The sequence below is a fragment of the Lagopus leucura genome, unplaced genomic scaffold (assembly GCF_019238085.1).
Source record: "Lagopus leucura isolate 7727_CA_CO unplaced genomic scaffold, USGS_WTPT01 Super-Scaffold_73, whole genome shotgun sequence".
Classification (NCBI taxonomy): Eukaryota; Metazoa; Chordata; class Aves; order Galliformes; family Phasianidae; genus Lagopus; species Lagopus leucura.
Window position 1 is genome coordinate 28,357,422 of NW_024962252.1, and position 21,754 is coordinate 28,379,175.

Sequence of the window (21,754 nt, forward strand, 5' to 3'; positions counted from 1 at the left end):
TCCCTTCCTTTATAGCATCTTTCTATTCTGCTGGTCCTTCGGTTATCACACCTTTGCTATAATGCCTTTCCCATCGTACTGATCTGTCCAATTGCTACAGACACATTCATGGAAAACTCTCTCTTCTTCAGTCTTATACAAACAGGTGATCTTTTTTCTTCCCTGCCACATTAATTTTGCATTACCTCCTTTTATCTTGTTATCTCTAAAACAGAAGATCTGTTTCTCAGTTTTCTTCACTTTTGTCAAGTTGACCTTCGGCAATGATCACCTTTCCACATGTTACTCTCAACTCAAAAGACTTCTGGACAATTTTTCATATTAGGAAGCTGATATTTCTCAGTTGAAGCATAAGCTTCATCCCACCACCCAAAGGATCATAGGACAGCAAAACAAGACATTATTGAGGCAAATTCAGGGGAAAAATTTTTTGCCCCTATATCCATTACCTTTTAAAAGCAAGCATGAGAAGTACTCCCAGTAGGTATCCTTCATCCTTCAAGTAACAGTCTTAAGTGTGGTTTTGAAAAAACTATAGCTGGCAATAACTTTGAACTTCACAAAAATAGAAAAATTCTTCACTTTGTATTAAGCTGAACTGGAGACACCTAGGATGCCATTACAGGTCTTAAGCATTATTTTGAGTTATCCAAAGCACATAAGTTACTATTATTTGGTTAATAAACAATTTAAAAACTTTGGGCACCAATTTTACCATACACTTAAGTGCAGCCTCACTACGTTTATTTTCTACTGACACTATTAAAATGAGAGTTACGTAGGCAGCAGGCCTTTTTCAAGCATGCAGTTTTCTAATTATGTAAAAATTACTAGCTTCATAGATATTACTAAATATTTTATTATGAATGCCTTTTAAACAATTAGTAGTGATTCTCATAGAGGCTTAACATGCTGTACCTAGTTGTTCACAGTTAGGTATCTGTGAGCCACCAAGTTGATATGGATGTTTTTCAACTATAACAGCCTTTGGCAAGAACTATCTGTTCTGTATTTCTTCTAAATAGCTGATTTACTATAATTAAACTGCCACTGCATTAGTAAAAAATAATAAAATCAATCCTAAAAGTACATGCATACAGACATGAAAAATAAAAAGGTACTCACACAAATGTAAGACAGTAACTCATATCCATTAATGGCTTGTATTTTGTTCAAGTCACATTTTACCATTATAAAACTCACGTCCTCTTTGATTGGATTAATATGAATTATTCTATGGACATTTTAAAGCTTTTAATTATTCTTAGTGGAAAGAGTTTTTTTTTTTTTTTCAGAACTGGCATCTCATTACTTCACGGACCCTACTTCTGTCTGAACATCCAGCTCCACTCATTAGAACAAACATCTGCTACAAACATTATTAATGAGACCTGTACCATGGGATACAGTGTGCCGCTCACCACCTGGGCTAATGACTTTACAGTACAAAGTTGGTAACACCGAGTCATCCAGCATGCCTTGTACACACTATAACAATTATCTTATTCAGATAGCATCTACTATTTCTGCAATCCCAGCCCTACGAAACTGGATGTGTTTATAAAGCCATGTGTACCTTGTAGCTACTGCTAAGCTGCAATGTGTATTTGCTACTTAAAAGGCCAGAAGGTGGGACTTCAACAGTGGAAAATTTGTCCTTTGGATTTTGGTGTCTTATGAATAGATTACCACAAAAATTAAGACACCAGAGGTTTGACAACTGCTTCAATAAGCATACAGAATGGAGTTCACGTCAAACCAGGCAAGATAACTGCAAACTCAAGTAATTCTGTCAATAATAATGCAATATGACTTTAGAAGTGATTCTCCCAAAACAGAATGACTTCCAAGTAATAGTTACATACACATACACAAAGAGCTGCCACAAAGGAAGTATTTTTTCCAAAGAGAGCCTCAATGTGAGACAGACACGGATCTGGATTTTCACATAGGCCCTTATAAAAATGTTTGCTAAGTTCCTAGGCCATAACCTCTCATTAACTCAGAAAGGAAAACAGAGTGATTTGGTAGACCAAACACACAGCACCTGCTGTAGGCCTTGCTGAATGGCTGCACAGAACATTCTGACTGCACTGGGAGTTGGGCATCTCCCATGCCTGCCCACAGGCACTGTGCTTTATGGAGTGCTGCACAGCACAATACTGTCCACCCAGGAAGAAAAAAGAGAACATGAGATCAGAGCATTAGCAGTCATTATGTCAGTTTAGAAACGTATAAAATAAAAAGCAGCTGCACTGTCATTTAGCAGTGTCTTTATAGCAGTTCTGTGGGTACATATGCTCCCACAGGCAGTGCAGGAGTAAATATAGGAGTGTTTGAGAATAGAAGATCAAAACTGAAGAACCACCCTGGGTAAGAGTGGAAAACACACTGCATTTCCCTTTGGAGCAAGCACACTGGTTTGCTCCAGAAGGTAACATGGAGCAAGGACAAGATGTGCACTTTGTGATGCTCACAGAAGGATTCAAAGTGAGGCAGTGAGCAAGCAAGGCCACTGGCTCAGGCACAACCTCTGAGAAGGAGGATGAAGCAAGCAAGGGTAAATCAGGAGATTTTGAATTCCAGGATCTGTTGTAACAGGGGAGTTCTGACCAAGAAAAGAAACTCAGAACCCAGAAGTTTATGAAAGTGTGTAAGATGCTACTCCAGTAATTTTCCAAAAATGCTTTATAGAATCACTGTCAACCAATTTAGCTAATTAAATCACATTATTTAGTCATTGACAGCTGTTAATTAACTTTCAAGAAATACCTTAATTTTTTTTTCATTTCACTATGGTTAGAAAAATATAGCAATACTTAGAAAGCAAGAACCCTCAGCTCCAGTTAAAATCAATAGGAAGAAGAGATGTATTTGGAGAAAAGTAAATGTCCTCATGAAATTACCAATACTCTATGTCAGTTAAGGCAACCTAAAAATAAGGGCTTCAACTATGAAAACCTCCAGAGAGAACAACCACTGAAGGAATAAAATGCAAATATTTAACAGTGGTGAAATATAAGTTTGCCTAAGCTGAGAAAATACTGCCATTGACCCATATGAGCAAGTTATATTCAAGTGAGAAAGTGTAAAATAAAATTATTAGTTAAGCATCTACTTCTTTATTAGCCTAGCCAGTCTGATGAAACAGTAGCATTCTTTTAATCAAAAAGGCAGGAAAACAACTAGAACAAAACTGTGCAAGCAAAAAAAAAAAACGTCCCTGAAATAAACATACCATAGACTGCTGCATCTACAATACATTTGACAGAATAGGTTCAGAGATGTAACAACAGGGGTTTCATTTCCAGATAAAGTGAACCAGGTATCTGTAAATACATCTCCAGTAACAAATGTCTTAATATTAAATTCAGGAAGGTCATGCTTGTCAACACAAGCATTCAGAACAATTAATGAAAATGTGTTCAATTACATGTGGAGTCTGGATCATTGGAGAACAGCAAAATAATAAGCGTGTCCAATATAAAAATTGCCAGACATTTTTCATTGTTGATTAGAGTAGCTATTATTATACGGTGTCTAAATGTCCAAATAATAGCTCAGGTTTCTGTCTTTTATCTCTTTCACAGCACTCCCTCAGCTGAATTTCATTAACGCTAGGCCTGCGTGACACCATTTTCTTCTCTGAGTACAGCTATCAGTTTGTGCATCTCCACAACCAACGTAAGTTAATACGTTCTGAGAAGATTCAACAGAGCTATTCAGTTTCCTATTCTTTATTCATTCTGAATTTTAAAAACACGGGATAAAATACCCCAAATACTTTAAATTCCTCTTAAGGAACTATATGCACTCTAATTTCTTTCACAAAAGGCAGTCTTCAACATGCACTGCTATTTCATATGTAACTACTCCAAATGCAGAATATGTCCTGTGTGGTTGCATAAGAATATTCCCTAAGACTTCAATTTTCCAAATGAATACAGTGTGACAAAGAAAAGCTTTTCATATTGAAAACACAAACAAAATGTGAAAAATAGCTTACAACCCTACAGAGTAGCACTAATTTTAATTTTAATACGGCATCTTACTGCTTGTTCTAAATCAATCTGCACTGGTCAATGATCCACAGCTTTGAAGGGATTATTGTTCACTGGCAAAGCATACAGGAGATACTGCAGGCAAAGCTATTTCTTTTTTCTTTAATGTAAAATAGATTTCAGTAAAGAAATTATTTCAAAGTAACATTTTCTGTTATCACTATTTCTAGAAGCAATAGGCCTAGATTATTCAAAAACATATCCACGAAATGTCTTTAATGCATATTAAAATATTAGTGTAAATCAATCCTGGAAACAAAGACTTGCTTAAGGATCAAGATGTCAGAAAAGGCAAGAACTACCAATAACAATACCTGACCTGTGTGTGTTAATACTTCGCAAATGTTTTCATGGTTTTAGAAGTCAACTTCATAGATGGTATAACTGGAATGTGAATTAAAAGCACAATTAATGCAAAGAATCCCATCTAGTTCTTTGCACGGTCAGTTTTGTTGGCTGAGTTTATTTGCTCAGGCTCAGCAGCACTTGAATGCACGGTACTGCTCTGAGAATAAGCCTGGATCTCCCAAGACAATGTTTCTGTAACCTCGCGTTCTCAGAATGCCTGCATCACATTAATACTGGCCAACTGTGCTCAAGCCCTGAGGTGATAAGGCCGACGTTCTCACACACTTCTTAATGCTTGGATGTCATATGGAGTGCGAGCTTTGTATTTTCACATCGTGCTCTGCCCAACCTAATAAAACCCTGAAGTACAAACAACAAAGATGAAAAACATTTGAGAGACCTTTTGTATGGAAGACAGCTTAGTTCTGGCTGAACTGTGCTGAATCCTGATGGAGTCCAAGTGGAACATCTTGGTAATTCTCATAAGACACTGAATTCCCCGTATTTTCAAGGCTTTTCATTATCTAGAACATTCCATTCTAAAACTGAAGATAACAAACCTAACAAAGCAATGAAAGTGAGAAAAACCTTTAGAAGATAGCCTATAAGTTCCTATTAGTGAGACACACTTGAATAAAATGCAAGAAATGTCATTACTATCTACCTAGAGTGCTTACAATGACGTGGAAGACTGTGATCTGAATGCTATCAGTGGCAGAGACTAAGATTATTTTCATTAGTATCTGGTATTCCTGACTTCAGTTTTGAAACGAGAAACACTGAAGAAACACAGAAGGTTACAGTATCAATCCCCAAAGAAGATTCCAACACTCAAGAAAACTGTTGTAATTTCACAAATGTTCCAAATTTAAAAATACTCTCTTATTTTCATACAATATCATTTTGGAATTTCAGAATTCAAATTAAGAAAGATTTGCATGTATGAAGAACCACAATACCTGTTTGCAAGAGCACAAAGACAATGGGGCACCTAACACTTGGAGTTTTATTTCAACATGATTAGTAAATACTCTATGTACCTCCTCTTAGCTGCTGGGAGTAGAGGGGAAATATTCTGTGACACAGGTTTTTCATACACATCAGAAAGGAACAAAAGGATATCTTGCAGATGATGTTAAATCAGAATCTCACCAATCTGGTCACCTTGAGAACCTTCCTAGGGAACGCATCGCAAATGATGTTCTCATCGTGCTGGAGCATGCTAATGCTGGATGCATTTGCTGCACTTGTAACCATCAACCGACCTGTGCTAGCAACAGCATTCAATGAACAAACAACTGGCAGAGCATATTTCTTCACACTTCTCACAAAGCTGTAAAGTGACTTCGATCAAGACCATTAGGTTTTGTTAATATCAAAAATTAAACTAAGTACTTCCATAATAAATTTGCAAAAAAAAGGCAACTGCAGCTGTTAGTGACACAGACAGCAGGATGAATGCACCCTCTTCAAATTTATGGACAATACCAAGCTGAGTGGCGCAGCTGACTTGCTGGAGAGAGACAGTGCCATCCAGAGGAACTTTGACACACTCAGGTGAGCCCGTGTGAACCTCATGAAGTCCAACAAGGCCATAATGCAAAGTCTTGAACCCGCATCAGGACAAACCCAAACAGAAATACAGGCTGGGCAGAGAATGGACTGAGAGCAGCCCTACAGAAAAGGACTTGGGGGTTGAGGAGGACTAAAAGCTGAGCATATGCAATCAGCAGGAGCTTGTGGCCCAGAAAACCAACTGCATGCTGCATCAAAAGAATTGTGACCAGCAGGGTGGGGGAGGTGATTCTCTGCCTTGCTCTTGTGAAATTCCACCTAGACTACTGTGCTCAGCTCTGGGTGCTCAGCATAAGAATGACAGGGAGGTTCAGAGAAGGGTCACAAGGATGATCAGAAGGCTGAAGCACCTGACACGTAAAGAAAGGCTGAGGGAGTTAGGGTTGTCTAGCCTGGAGAAGAGAAGGCTCTGAGGAGACCTCAGCACAGACTTCTAGCACACAGAGAGGTCTACAAGAAAGAAGAAAGAAGGGAAAGAGACTCTTTGCCAGGCAGCATAGCGAAGGGACTAGTGGTAACAGCTTTAAACTAAAAGAGGAGAGATTTACATCAGGTATCAGGAAGAAATCTTTATTCAGATGGTGGTGAAGCGCTGCCACAGGCTGCCCAAAGAAACTGTGGATGCCTCATCCCTGGATGTGCTCAAGGCTGGGGTGGATGGTACCCTGGGCAGCCTGGTCCAGCAGAAAGTGTCCCTGTCCACAGCAGAGGCAGTGGAACTGGATGGTCTTAAAGATCCTTTCCAACCCAAAATGCCCTATGATTTTATGAGAGGAAACAAAGCCAAAGGGTGACCAGGCAGCAACCTAGCAGTATATGAATGGCAATTAAAGACACAGTCCAAATTTCTCTCGGTAGTGACAAACGATACAAGAAGTCACAGCTATGAATTGCTACCTGGGAGGTTCCCTTTGAACATCAAGAAGAAAAACCAAGCTTCCTCCACTGGATGGGCACTGCAGCTCCAGAACAGATTACTCAAAGGCTACGTAAACCCCTTCTTGGGAGTTCTCAAGATTTGACAAGATGAAGCCAAATTAAATTTCTGAAGCATTGGCAATAATCCTGCTTCAAGTGAAATAACAGCAGAAGTTCTTACCAACAGAATTTGATTTTTTTACACAATGCCTCAAAATTTTTGCCTTAAGGGCAAAATATTTCTATTTTGCAAGATATATTGTGGAAAAATAAGTCAAACAAATTGGTGCTTGGAATTCCATTGTATGTATTTTATAGACACATATTTCTCTCATCTATGTGTGTGTGTGTGTGTGTGTGTGTAACAATCAGTCACAACAAGGAATGCTTGACTACCAAAGTACAGACCTATAGCACAATCTGAGATACCACACAATAGCTCAGATACTCAAAATAAGGCAAAATACAGCAAAGCTTGTATGAAACCCACACTACTCTGCATTGGCAACTGTAGACAAGACGCAGTATTGTACCGCATCTAAAAATCATAGAAGTGCCTAGACAAATGAAAAAAAAAACACACAAAAAAAGAGAAATTGCACGTAAGGATGCTTTTCAAACTAGCAATCGTAACACTGAATAGGTTCAAAAGGTCAATGTAATCAAGTGGTAGTCTGTTTCCAAAGGGAGGAAAAAAGCGTCCCCCCTACAATGAAAGCAAGAGAACTGGTAAGGGAAGACGAAACTATTGAACCACAAATCTGAATAAAGAATCACAGTGTGAAGAAAAACAGAAACCATGACATTTCTAACATTAATCTACTTCTGAAGGCTCAAATATAAATTTTAATTTCGCTTTTATAAACAAATTCTTTAGCTTAACAAACTCTTACTGTTACCTGAGATTATTCTAAGACCTTACTGGCAAATCCTAGCTGACAGACAGACGAGGATCACAGAGAAGAATAAAAGTACACACAGCCAGTCTGCAGAGCAGCTGCTAAAATGAAATTCAGCCACAAACATCAACAAATGTTGGGGATCAAGAAAAAATAAATGAATAAAACTTTGGAGTCGGTTTTGCTGTTAGAATGTGCTTTGTCTATTGCAGATGTTAGTTCACTTTCCTGAGAAAATACAACCTTCCACCCAGTTTACAGGGTATTTCTTTTTCATTTAAAATGAGCTTACCGTGTGCCGTCTGCTTTCCAGCTAACTTTGTATGGTTTCTGTTCCAGAAATTTAATATTTTGCTTGTCCATGGAAACAGGCTGTGCTCCGGGGAATCCAGACCTAAAAAGAGAAATATGTTTATTAATGTTCTGCAGTGAGCAGTCACACAAGGTAATGCATTTTTTAACATCATGTGACTGAAATCGCATCTTGTTCTAGACTCGCTGCAAGGTTAACCTTGAGTTAGAACACCTTCCCAACAAGGCATTTTGCAAGAGGAATTAAATGTTTTTCTGATAGTAATAAGGGTACTTGTCCATGACAAAATAATGAATTATGCAGAACTGCAAAATGTTAATTTTAGAAGAAGAGACATTTGCATTTAAAACTAGAAACACTGGAAAAACTGTAAGCTTCAGACTGTTTGGAACCACTGCAAGCAACTCCCTTGAGCTCCAGCTTTACAAAGGAGAAGTTCAGAATCTGAGACATTGAAACCAACACCCATTTTAATGCTGGACATAAAACCAAGTCAGCCCCCAAAAATGAGTATTATATTGTACAATCGAAGTATAAATCCTCACTTGTTTCAGTTTTGAGGGGTTTTGGAGGGTTTTTTTTTTTTTAAGTCTATCTAAAAATAGACACTCTTTATGACTACTTTCTCCTACAAAACTAGAAATGTAACATTTCTAGACATTATAAATGAAGGAGTTCTAAATATTCTCATACCCTTCCCATCCACAGAATTGCTGACACTTTTGCTGTATTCCTCCCAACTTTGGTTGTGTTGTCACCTGGTTCACGTATTTCACTGTTACACCTTCCAAGAAAACTGCACCCTAAATAGAAATAAAATTAACAAACAAACAAAAAAAATCAGTACATAAGCTTTCATAAAAGCAGATCAGAACAACAATACAAGATTCAGTCTGTTATAGCAACATATGATCTTAACAAGCAGTACTGGTTTAGAGACTTCTTCCAGTCCAGCACTATTTCTCTTCTCACTGGAGAGAGGATGAGGGAAAATGCCTCAAGTTGCACCAGGGTAAGTTTAAGTTGGACATCAGGAAACACTTCTTTACAGAAAGGCTTATTAAGCCCTGGCATAGGCTCCCCAGGGAGGTGGTTGAGTCACAAGCCCTGCATGTGCTTAAAAAACCATTTGGATGTGGTGCTCAGGGACATGATTTAGAAGAGGGTTGTTAGAGTTAGGGTCGTATGGTTAGGTTGTGGTTGGACTCGATGATCTTGAAGGTCTTTTCCAACCTGAGCAATTCTACGATACTATGACTCTATTTGTCCCCCAAACACCATGATCAGTTCAGCTTTGTCAGTAAAGTCAAATATGTAGGCCACATAATGAACCCAAGAACTGAAATGAGTTATTTCTGGGAATAAAAAAAGTGTCAAAAAATACAGCCTCAAAACAAGTAAACTGTAAACTAGTGACAAAATTAAACTAGGAAATGTTTAAAAAAATACATAAATTGCATTCTTCTACCAAAAATTCAGTGCTTTCCTCCATTCATGGAAAGTAAGAGCTTCTTACTGGCAGCAGAGACAAAGTTCAGCAGCACAGGAATTAATAAAGTCACAAAAACATCTTTGAATAATTTGTTTTTATTTTTTTTAAATACAAAAGCACCTAAATGGATGAAGCAGTTAAGTCCCTTTTCTCTCCCTCCAAATCTCTGACATGCATGTTTTCAGTTGACTACATTAACTGCATTCAGATCTCAATGGTAATTCCAGTACAAGAAGTTAAAATCCATGTTTTCAACCTCCACTTAGGTGATGCAGTATATATTGCATTTCAAAACTTAAACTTACACTGTAGGGGAAAAAAGTGTACTTATGCAGCACCAAACTTAGAGGGTTCCTGGTTGATCTAGAACAAATGTCTTAAATAAAGAGAAAATAAACAGCTGGTTTGTAACAAAAACATGTATGAAAGTACACTTATATGATTTCGTTACCAATCTAAACCAGGTTACCAAAACTTAAAGCTGTTCTGAATGTCCCAGATAAGCTTAAGCAGGTATCGATAAAGAATATGGAAAATAAAACTCAAATAATCTTTGTATTCTAGAAAAGATTTGACGCTGAGTAGAATAAAATTCTGCACAACAGAATCCAATAAGGCCATCAGGTTGAGAAAGCTACAGAACTGAATGTTTCTATGGAGATTCCAAATCTATCAGACTTTTTTTTAGCAGCATCACAAAATCTCAATGTGGACTAAAAAGATCAAAGCACGAAGCTTCACCTGTTGAACTGCATCTCCTGCATATGGCTACAGAAGTATTTTCTACCTGCTCTCTAAAAAGCCTAAAACTTGCTTTAACAAATCTAGCTACATACTGCTTGTGAAAGGAGCCTTTATGCTCTCTTCCCCTTCCACATACCATTGCACTCATCTGTTCCACTCTTGAGCAAGTCGAAGAACTAAGATGGCAAAAATAACAACGTGAATTAGTAATATTCTTCCAAATTGCTATCCTGAATTAGCTCACCATTGGATGAGTCAGTGCTGGTGCCTGCACAGTGGAAGCAGAAAAACACAACGAGTGAAAGGAAAGCAGAACCCAAGTTTTCAGTTAAGATAGGCTCAGCTGTGCCACCAAATCCATATTCTGAGAGCAGTACATCCTGAAGCAATGAGCTAGTTCACAACCTTGATTATCTTATGCTCCACAGACTTTCAGAGATTCGCTTATCCCATGTTATTTCTGCTTGCCCCAGTAGGTGCAGCAGCACACAGGTAATTCAGTAAGGGAGGCAGAGCTTCATAAGCCTGGCTACCATGCTGTCTGGGTTCTCAATAAAGGGTTAACAGCACCAGGAAATAAAGGATTGTGACCTCCTACTCTGAATAACATCAGAGCGCAGCAGCATTAGGGGCTGCTAAGATGAAAGCAAAAAGCAGGCAAAAGCAAATATCTTCCAAAAAATAAAGTCATAAACAAGAAACCGGTGCTGGTGCTCACCACTTCAAATTGTCTCTTGCAGACTGAGTAAGAGAATTATGCACTTACACAACTGATTTTGGAGCTGCTAACATCAATCAGAGTGCATAGCACTATCAAGTTATGCCATGAACTAAAAACAGCTGCACATGCTTTCACACTTGACATCACAAGCATGATTCTACATTACTACAATTCTGAACAGTTTCAAAAATTCTCTGCATGGTAAGAAAAGCATGGAGTTGGAGTGAATTATTCAAAATTAAAAATGCATCAGCTATCTAGCACATAGGAAGTATGCACCCTAATTTAGTTCCAGTCACTTTGTTTGGTCTGTTTGTTTACTGTAAGAGCTTTTAACTGTAAATACCTGACAACAGGTTCTCTTGCATAAGCAGCATGTGCTTATTTACATGATTACATACAAGTGCATATGTATATACATACACACAAACACATAGTTAAGATTTCAGGGTGGAGAGGTGCAAGTATGAAAGAATTAAGGAAAAAAGTACAGCTTATATTTGGACAAAGAAGCCAAGCTTTTGCTTTTCCACACTGGCATTTCCATTCACCTGAAAGGTACACTGTAACCCCTCACTGTAATGCTGTCAATCTGAAACAAGAAGAGGACTGGGGGGAGTGAGGAGCAAAGTGCTGACATCATAGGGAGAAGACAAGGTTGTACAACAGTTGGACAGATAACACAGAGACTATTTCACTCAATTACTGCACCCTAAGAATATAATCAACTCAGGTAGCCAGACACTCCATCCAGGATGCTAATGTAAAGAGAGCCATAGCAGCAGACAGACAAGATGATGCTTCTACAGAATAAAGTCAGGCCTCAGATATACTCTGTAGCTACGCCACTGCAGTAGAAAAACAGGTGATCCATCTGCATATTGATAGTTGGTAAGCTCAGTGCTCCGGGTTTCACATGAATAGTTCCTGCAACAAGGTGCCAGAACTGAGCCAGACCCATCTACTTTCTGCACTGTTGTTGAGCTAACAACAATCTCATGGAAATGGGCTGAACATGGTACAGAGATGCAAGAGTAGTCAGCTCAGAGGCAGTACCTCAAGATCCCAGGTAACTAAGTCCTTTTAGCAGCTACACTCTGCACAGCCCTTCATATCATCTGTAGTCCTGAAATTCTTCACCCTTGCCACTGCATCCCTACATCCATTGCATCAGCTGAAGGAAAAGTAGCAGTGCATCATCATGTCTTGGGTCAGATTTAGAACAGCTGGAGGAGGGTATAGAATTGGAGCCATGCCCTCCCATACCTCCCCAATCCCAACAGCTATCACCAGGCCTGGGTGATGGCCATCTTCAGATACTCAGAGACTTGATCAAGTGCAAAATGTTCACAGAAAGCTCTCCAGAGAAGAAACATAACAGAAAAAGAACCTTCTGAAAGAGAGGAAGCAAGCAATCCTTAGAAATGAGGAGGGGGGGAAAATACCTTCCACATTTAATAAGGAATAAGAAACTATGCATATACACACACATAGAAAATAAGAGAAAAAGGAGGCAGATACAGACCATGTGCTGAATTAGCACTAGTCCATCTTCTAAAAGGCAATTATATTGAGATATGTAAGCAGAAACATTAGCCTTAAGACGCATGAAATTCCTTCCTGTTAAGCACTGAGGTGGCTTCAGCTAGTGGCTTGTGTTCATTTACAGGCACTAAAGCCTCAGAAAATAAAGAATGTCAAGAATATTCAGTACTAAACAGACTATAGGGGTAAACTACATAAGAAAACACTGCAAAAAAAAAAAAAAAAGAGAGAACATAATATTTTTTCTGTATCGACAGTATGTTCCCAGGTATAGTATAGGGATTAAATGTTGGCTAAAAAAAAAAAAAAAAAAAAGCTAGTTTAAAAAATCACATTTACAATCAATATACTTTGATACTTAAATATTACTGTGGCTAACTATATCAGCCATGAAGGTTAATGGTTTCCCTCGGTCTCACAGATGATCACAAGACAGCTCCCCTCAAAATCACAAAGGAAACCACTAGTAGTAACCACCACTTGCAGGCTGGTTGAGACATAACCACCCATTTTAGAAGCGCTGCATGTTACACCCTGTACTTCCTGTGAAATGCACGACTTACACAGGAATAGAACAGATGGTACTTCTTAATAAAGATTAAAAGATCTGTTTGACCCATGAAAAGTTTGAAAGTTTTGGCTCAGAAGTATAACTCACTGTCCTATCTGCAAAATACTTGGGAGATTTTTTACCCAAAGTGAGATTGTAAGTATCAGCTAACAGACCCACTGTTACCTGTCAGCTACATTCAGATGTTGGTGAAGGAAACTAATGTTCTAACTGTTGTAACAGCTTATAAATCATGCAGGGGTTGGGGGGGAGTGGAAGGGAGACCGTGAAGACTTTTTGACGTCAACAGTAAAGTTTCTCCAGTCCAAGGCAGAATTTGTGAAATAGGCAGTATGCTTACATCTCTCCATGAGCTATCTGGTCAGTTGCTTTGGACTACTCACTGTTCTAGAAGATGCCTGGGAGGTATCTCCTCTACCCCCAGAACTTTCCCTCTATTTCCTCAAAGATCTGGGTCAAATGAAAACATTTCAGAACATCACCATCATAACAGCCCCATTTAGTTTGACATTACATATCCTCTGGTCTTTCGAGGAGTCAGATTAGAAACCTGAAAACATCTGCTGTGAGAAATCAACAGTAACAATGAACATTTAGCCCTTCAGATAGCATAAAAATAACTGGCTGTACATACAGAGTGGAGAACAGCACCACCAAAAGAGATCTGGGGGGTCTTGGTCAACAGTAAATTGAACATGAGTCAACAGTGTGCCCAGGCAGCCAGGAAGACAAACCATACCCTGGAGTGCATCAGGCACAGCATTGCCAGTGGGCAAGGGAAGGGGTTGTCCTACTCTGCTCTGTGCTGTGCTCACCCTGTGCACCGTGCATGGTTTGTGTGCCATAATATAAAAATGTAGAACTATCAGAGTGCCCAAAAGAGGGCTACAAAGATGGTAAAGGGTGTAGAGAAGACATATGAAGAGAGGCTGAGGTCCCCTGCTCTGTTCAGCCCAGAGAAGAGGCCTCATGGCAGTCTACAGCTCCTCATGAGGGGAGTGGAGGGGCAGCACTGAGCTCTGCTCTCTGGTGACAGCAACAGGACCTAAAGGAACAGCATGGAGCTGTGTCAGGGGAGAGGCAGGTGGGAGTCAGGGACAGGTTCTGCATCAGAGGGCAGTGGGCATGGAACAGGCTGCCCAGGGCAGTGGTTGTGGCATTGAGCTTGTCAGAGTTCAAGATACATCTGGACACCACTCTCAGTCATATGCTCTGATTTTTGAGTGGTGCTGTGTGGAGTAAGGAGCTGGACTTCATCATCCTTGTGGGTCTCTTCCAACTCAGAACATTCTATGATTCTGTAAGAGAAAATCTAAGCAAGAGGTATTTACCTGATAATAATTCTCCCTGTAGATTGCACATTTATAAGGAATCACAAATAGACTCTATCCATCTCTACTCAGTTAAGATGCAGTCCAATCTGCCAGCCAAATATCATGGTAAAGAATTCTCCCCGTTCCTCCTCTTCATGCCAAAGACTGTTCCTCCAGAGCTGCAAAACTGAATTATACGAATATGCATATTAACTAAATGATTCTGTCTTTCACAAATTCTCTAACTCTTAATTAAGTTTTAGTTATTAATATGCTTATTCGTATAATTTAGCTTTCAGCTTTCAAAAAAAAAAAAAATCTATGCTGGCAGATAAGAAAAAGCCTATGACAACAGTACGGTGATTCCTGCTAAACATATCCATTTAGTTTTATACCTGTGGAAAAATGGCTGCCTTCAGCCTCACCATCACACCTCAGTTGTTAATGCATCAAAACACGAGTCAAAAAAAAAAAAAAAAAAAAAAAAAATTTTTGGATTTCCAAAAAAAAAAAAAATTTTTAAAATTATATAATTAAAAACTTTAAAAAAAAAAAAAAAAGTGATTCTAGAATTGCCTTGGCTTTCTAAAAATCACATTGCTTCTTGCTAATCCTAGTCTCAATCCTCTCAGGTTTTCAAAATTAATTATATTTACCAAAATGAGCACTGAATTTAAAAGACTGAACTTTGATCCACATGGCTACAAAAAAATAACCAGAAATTGTTTTACAACCCCATACACCTGCAGAACATTTCACCTCTAACAACAGATCAGATAAGTATGAAAAAATTGTGTATCTCAACTCAAGCTTAAAAAAAGGTAGTGTTTGAAAAATTTAAGTCACTGTTACCACAGAAATAGTTAAGGTTTTCAATTTCAAAGTTCAGTGTTCATATAGGAAACATCAAAAAAAATGTTTCCCCTGGTTAGAGACAATACTACTAGATCCCAACTTGCAAGAGCAATTGTCTAGCACTTACAGTGTAGTAACCCATGATCGTGAGTTTATGGAAGCACAGTTAGCAATTAAAATATTAAGTTCTTAATCAAAAATACCAGTTTTAGGTGTTCTTTTCTCCTCTTGCCAAAGGAAGTGCTTGATGATCCAGGTTCTGATTCTTGGCCTCCTGTTTTACCGTTGTCATCATCTTCCTCTTCGTCATCCTCAAAGCACCATTCTGGTAGCTCAGGTGGTGATGGTGCATCATCTTCATCTCCGTAACGACGAAATAATTCCTTCAAATAGTCACCTTTGTAAATACCTGGTGGTCTGGCCTGAGCAAAGGTGGCCACAGCTGCCTCAATACTGGCAAATAAAAAATGGAAATTACTCTGTAACTTTATTTGTTAAGGCATAGCATGACTAAAACATACTTAAAACTTACCAAGTTACCAAGTACCAAGAATTCAGAAAAAATCCTAAAGTGACAATTCCAAAAACATTCATGATATTCAAAGCATTATGCTTCAATTGTGTTGATCTTGTACACAAAATCTGCAGCTTAGTCTGTTTTATCTCTAGCTGCAGCGAAGACCAGCCTGCTGGTCATTTAGGTAAAACCTTCATTATAATTTTTATTATTGCTATAGAAAAAGGAATGAGTGGCACATAGGTAAGTACTTACAGACCAAATTACAGACCACAAATCTACATTTAGAAATCTTGCTATATAGGTTGGATACTGGGAAAAATCTCTTCTCTGAAAGAGTGGTCAGGTGCTGCAATAGGCTGCCCAGGGAGGCAGTTGGAGTCACCGTCCCTGGAGGTGTTCAAGAAACATTTAGATGTTTTACTGAGGGAAGTGGTTTAGTGGGAAATATTGGTGGTAGGTGGATGGTTGGACTGGATCATCTTGATGGTCTTTTCCAACCTTGGTGATTCTATGTAAAAGAGTAGAGAGATACCACAAAAGGTAAATCCCTTAGTTAGGCTTCTTGACAAGCACGAATGTTTAAGCTGGAATAAAAGCACATGCTACTTGCTACAAATTTTTTACTTTCTTCTTAAATATGAAAATAGCCTATCACTGAAACAAGGAAATCATATAGGTAAAATTGGAAAAAAATATAGAAGGCATTTTTTGCCTCATCTGTCCAGTATGAGACAGTGCCTGAGAACTCTGAGACAAGTATCCTGGTGTAGGGAAAGCCACTTCCCGAGGACCAGGTAAGTTTAGTTCTCTCTTTGATCAAGAGCGGAGAACAAAGCATTTTCAGAAGTCAGGCTACCAGATGGTCATCAAATCTCAGAAACAACAGCTTAATAACCTGAGTTATTTAGAAAAAAAATATCTGTCTTCCTCATTCTGTTTCTTATGACTTCTAATTTCTCACATACAAGACAATTTTCATTTTGGTAACATTCTTAAATTGTTTTGCACCTTCCAAAATCAACGTCACTGCAAATCCAAAACAACCAAAAGAGGCAGGGCCTGAAACATGTTCAGATTCGTCCTCCATTGTATCACAAGAACTCTACACTATTGTGGACCATATGGTAACAAAAGTCAAAAGATCCAGGGCTAGGTTTCTGAGCTTGAAATCTGCTGAAGGAAAACATGCTCTGCAAGTTCCAGAAATAGAGTAGACTTTGGGGAAAAAGTTATAGAAAAGGAAACTAAGGTTTCTGATAACTAGCTGGAGGGCTTTCATTCTAGATGACCTTTCTTTAAACTAACTATAAAATACATCTCAGAATTCACAATGCATCAGCAGTACTCTGGTACCATACACTTCAGAAATGAATATGGATGGATTTTTCCATCAGGAAAGCCTTATTTCTTCACAAACAGCAGTGACTTATTTTAAAGGATGATAAAGCAAACTGACTTTATCTTAATACAATGCTTAGCACTAACTTCCACCTTGCAGAAATCTTTTGCAGTGGACATTTTTATTAAGTGACATCAGGACACTCTGTTAAAATAATTTGACAGAGAAGAGCAAATTTACACAATCAGCTATTCGAACAAAGTGAACAAACAAAAATACATGGCTGCTAAGTTTTAAGGCCCTTCCCACAGAGGTATAGAAGTAAAAAGCTGCCTAAAAGCAGTTTCAAATAGATTTAAGTGCATTTGCTCCTCAGAACAAATGACCAATATCGAATCTGATTACTGCATGCTGCTTTTAAGTTGTTAGATGAAAAGCAAAGCAATTTTCTACTTTGTAAGAGTAACTATAATCACACTATAACAATCTTTGTATCTTCCTGCAGTCAGCTAAGATTCTGCCAAGACTCAGCCACCCACCGTTAATGGCATTCTGTCTCCACTATTCCAGTGTCTTTACTCCAAGTTTACCAACAGAAGACAACAACCTACTTCTTTGCAAACTGCTTGCATATACACATTAATCACCAAATAAATTCTATGTCCAGAGATATATCACAAGAACAGGAGTGTATTTCTCTTCATTTAAAAGACCGTACAAGAAATACCATCAAAATGCTGAAGGGACTTTGGTCAGTTACACTCTGCAAGTGACCCAGCCATCACAGAAACAGCATTTCATGAACACTACCAAACATGCAAAAATCAAGCTCATCAGCATGCTACAGCCTATTTTTTTTTTTTTCCCTTTTAAACTAGTAATATTTGGAAAAGATCTCTGGTGTGTATGAAGGCACCAAAGTTTAAAATCACTCAAGCAGGTGCTTTTGTAGAAATGTGCTGCAGACTTCAAACAGCAAGTTGGAAACAGCTTTGCCTTCCCCACCACCCCTTCAAAAGGGAACTTGTCACTCTGTTGTTTCTCCAGCTAATGGCATCTTCCTGGAAGTCAAGAAATTGAAAAAGCCTACAACCAAACCTATGTGAAATAGAAGAAATAATACTTCAGGCTTCCCTGAACTCTGTGTTTTCACTCAAAGCATGGGGCATGCCACTGGGGAGGGACCCAGTGCAATCCATACGTTTCTAGAAGCCTTCACACAGCAGGTACAGCTGACTTTCACTTACCAGAACTGAAAAGCTTAACTGACCAAGGCTAAGCTACCAAGGTAAGATATGAATAATGCTAACATAGGTTGTTTGCTCAAAATTAGTAGGAAGTTTCAATTTAAACAGTGAATACACGAGGATAGCTGCCAGGACAACAAGTGAAACATACTGAAGATTCTTTAGTCCACAAATCCCTAAGAATTAAATTTCAAAGTTACCTCCAGTCCAGCTTCTCAACCAAGAAGGCACAGATGAGAAATCCAGTTCTATTGAAACCATGTGTGCAATGGACACCTAGAAGAAACAAGAACATAATCATTTGAAAGTATTTCCAACATTCATAGTTGAGTTTCACAAGTGAGTTTTCTAATCATTCTACCCTCATCAATAACAAGTTACCTCCCTTCCTATCAAAACAGCACAGATTACTTAATGCACAAAAGCCTAAGAACAATTTATTATATCCTTCCTGCAAATTATCAGCATCAAGAACATAGAACACTTCAGATTATTTCAGATCAAGACCACTAACTTAATCCAACTCAAATATGGCTAATGCAGATGAGATCCAAAGTTGTTTGATTTGGATTTTGTTCTTTTTTTTTTTAAATGACTGCACAAATGCTTACTAGGAGACAATGCAGTCAAAGTTGATAGCTGTGTTTTTAATGGATTCAACAAGCTCTACATTATTTCACACCATCAGGCATAAAAATCATACCCAGATTTTCTGTTTCAAACTTGAATGCAGTGTCAGTCTAAAATTCTAAGTCAGATTTATAATTACCATACTAAGGCTGGGCATTAAATTGGGGGGGGGAGGAGGAGGGGGAGGAAGAAAACTATAGACCACTACAATAACTTTGAAATACTTATTACATTTTAAGAAAAACACAAATTTTTCCTCTATTTTACAGTGAAAGGAAGGGAGAGTCAAAGGCATCGAGATTCCTTTTTCCTATTCTTTTCTCCCATGTCAAGGCAACAGCACCATCTAGTGACAAACAAACCAAGCTTGAAATTTGTGCTACTAAAAGGCTACGAGGAATTCAAGCAAGACGACTCTTCCTCCCACTGCATCTTTTTTAAACAGCAAACACCGCAGTATTAAAGCTTCCACTAAAACCAAGTGCAATTATTAATTGGTCAATAATATGTTTTTTCAGCTCTGACTACAAAACAAGGTTTTATTAATTCACTTGGTCTCCTAACTGTGGCAGAGAAATAAGTCAACAATAATTCACTGGATGCTTATCCAGATCAAATTTCAGCATCTACCTTCTCTTCCTACAATCTACATCCACACTGCAGCAATTTATTTATTCTAAACTGGAGATCCAAGACCAAATACCTATGAAGAGCAGCAACTTTACATAAGTACACAGACCTCGACTGCATCAGAGCTGGTTTTATGACTCACTCCCCTTTCGCTCCAACATCCCTTTCTTAAAAAAGCAATGCAAAATCTGCTAGGAATTTCTTGGATTCACACTTTCTAACCATTAATAGCCATAAAAATCATAACTTGCATCAAATGAAATTAATTTTAGCTTCCTTATAGAATTTGTTCCCAGTAATCATTTCTCTTTTGTTTCTGGCTTAAGCAAAATCTTTGCATTTTGTTTCCTTGAAGTTGGCAGGCATGCTGCAGTCCTTCAAGTTGCAAAAATATAGCTTCCATCCTATAGTGTTCTAGTTGAATAGAAAATTTTGTTCACTTATCATCCGCATTTGAGCCTTTTTCGTATCAGGCACACAATTGCTATCAATAAGCCCTGCAGCTGTTACTTCTACCAAGAAGGTTAAGTCAATAATTTTACACACACAACAAAGATAAGTAGCATTTCAGCAATGAGACCAATGGCTTGGAAAGGAATGATTGCAGAGGGTGCAGAGTCCTATCACTGCTGCAGATTGCTTTCACTTCTGATAAAAACATCCTCCACTCTAAGTCCTCTGGAGCTCTTTCAAAAGAGGAAACAAAGCATTCAGACCCACAAACAACTTTTCTGTAACTCATGGAAGGAAAATGGAAAATCCCAATGTTTCATTTATAACACAAAAACCAAAACCACAGGTTATTTAAGAGATTTATTTTTTTTTTCTGCCTCACAGAAGTGAACCAAAGGGAAGTGATCATCCCTCTGCATTCAGCACTGGTGAGGCTACACCTCAAGTACTGTGTTCAGTTTTGGACCCTCACTGCAAGACAGACATTGAGGCCCTGGAGCATGTCCGGAGAAGGCAGTGAAGCTGTGAGGGCTTTGGAGCCTAAGTCTTATGGATAGTGGCTGAGGGAGCTGGGATTGTTCAGTTCAGAGAAGAGGAGGCTCAGGGGTGAGCTTATTGCTCTCTAGAACTTCCCGAGGGGAGACTGTACTGAGCTGGGGGGACAGTCTCTTCTCCCATTTAACTAGCAATAGGACTAGAGGGAACAGCCTTAAGATGCACCAGAAGAGATTCAGGTTGAACATTAGGAAATACTTCTCTGAGAGAGGGGTCAGGCACTGGAACAGGCTGCCCAGAGAGGTGTTTGAGTCATCAACCCCAGAAGTGCTCAAAAAACATTGCATTGTTGTACTGAGAACCATGGTTCAGTAGAGAAATATTGGTGATAGGGGGTACAGCTGCACTGGATGATCTTAAAGATTTTTTCCAACCTCGGTGATTTCACAGTTCTAAAGTCCTGAGTTTGGTGCCAGGGAAGGTTATGGAGCAGACTGTCATGAGGGAGATCACACAGCATGTGCAGGACAACTGTGGGAATCAGTCCTAGCCAGCATGGGTTCATGAAAGGCAGGTCCTGCTTGACCAACCTGCTCCTTCTATGATCTAGTGACCCATCTGGTGGACAAGGAAAAGGCTGTTGATGTAGTTTACCTAGACTTCAGCAAGGCCTTTGACACTGCCACCCACAGTATTCTCCTGCAGAAGCTGGCAGCCTGTCGCTTGGACAGGTTCACTCTTAACTGGATAAGGAACTGGCTGGAAGGCCAGGCTCAGAAAGTGCTGGTGAATGGAACTAAACCAAACTGGTGACCGGTCACTAGCGGTGTTCCCCAGGGGTCTGTGCTGGGGCCTGTCCTCTTCAATATCTTTGCTGATGACCTGGATGAGGGCACTGAGTGCACCCTCAGTAAGTTTGCAGATGACACCAACTTGACTGGAAGTGTTGATCTGCCAGGAGGTAGCGAGGCCATACAGAAGGATCTGGACAGTCCGGATGGCTGGGCGGAAGCCAATGGGATGAGTTTCAACAAGGCCAAATGCCGGGTCCTGCACTTCGGCCACAACAACCCCAGGCAACACTA

General features: G+C 39.0%; 1 protein-coding gene across 1 annotated transcript in view; it reads right to left on the bottom strand.

Moving 5' to 3' along the window:
• Positions 1–21,754, bottom strand: part of RNGTT (RNA guanylyltransferase and 5'-phosphatase) — a 191,722-nt gene that overhangs the window by 155,478 nt on the left and 14,490 nt on the right. Inside the window, exons 5-8 of the mRNA XM_042894031.1 lie at positions 18,662–18,737; positions 15,559–15,808; positions 8,808–8,917; positions 8,094–8,195 (exon numbers count right to left, since the gene is read on the bottom strand). Of these exons, the coding sequence (XP_042749965.1) occupies positions 8,094–8,195; positions 8,808–8,917; positions 15,559–15,808; positions 18,662–18,737 (538 nt within the window). The remainder of the gene's footprint in view (positions 1–8,093; positions 8,196–8,807; positions 8,918–15,558; positions 15,809–18,661; positions 18,738–21,754) is intronic.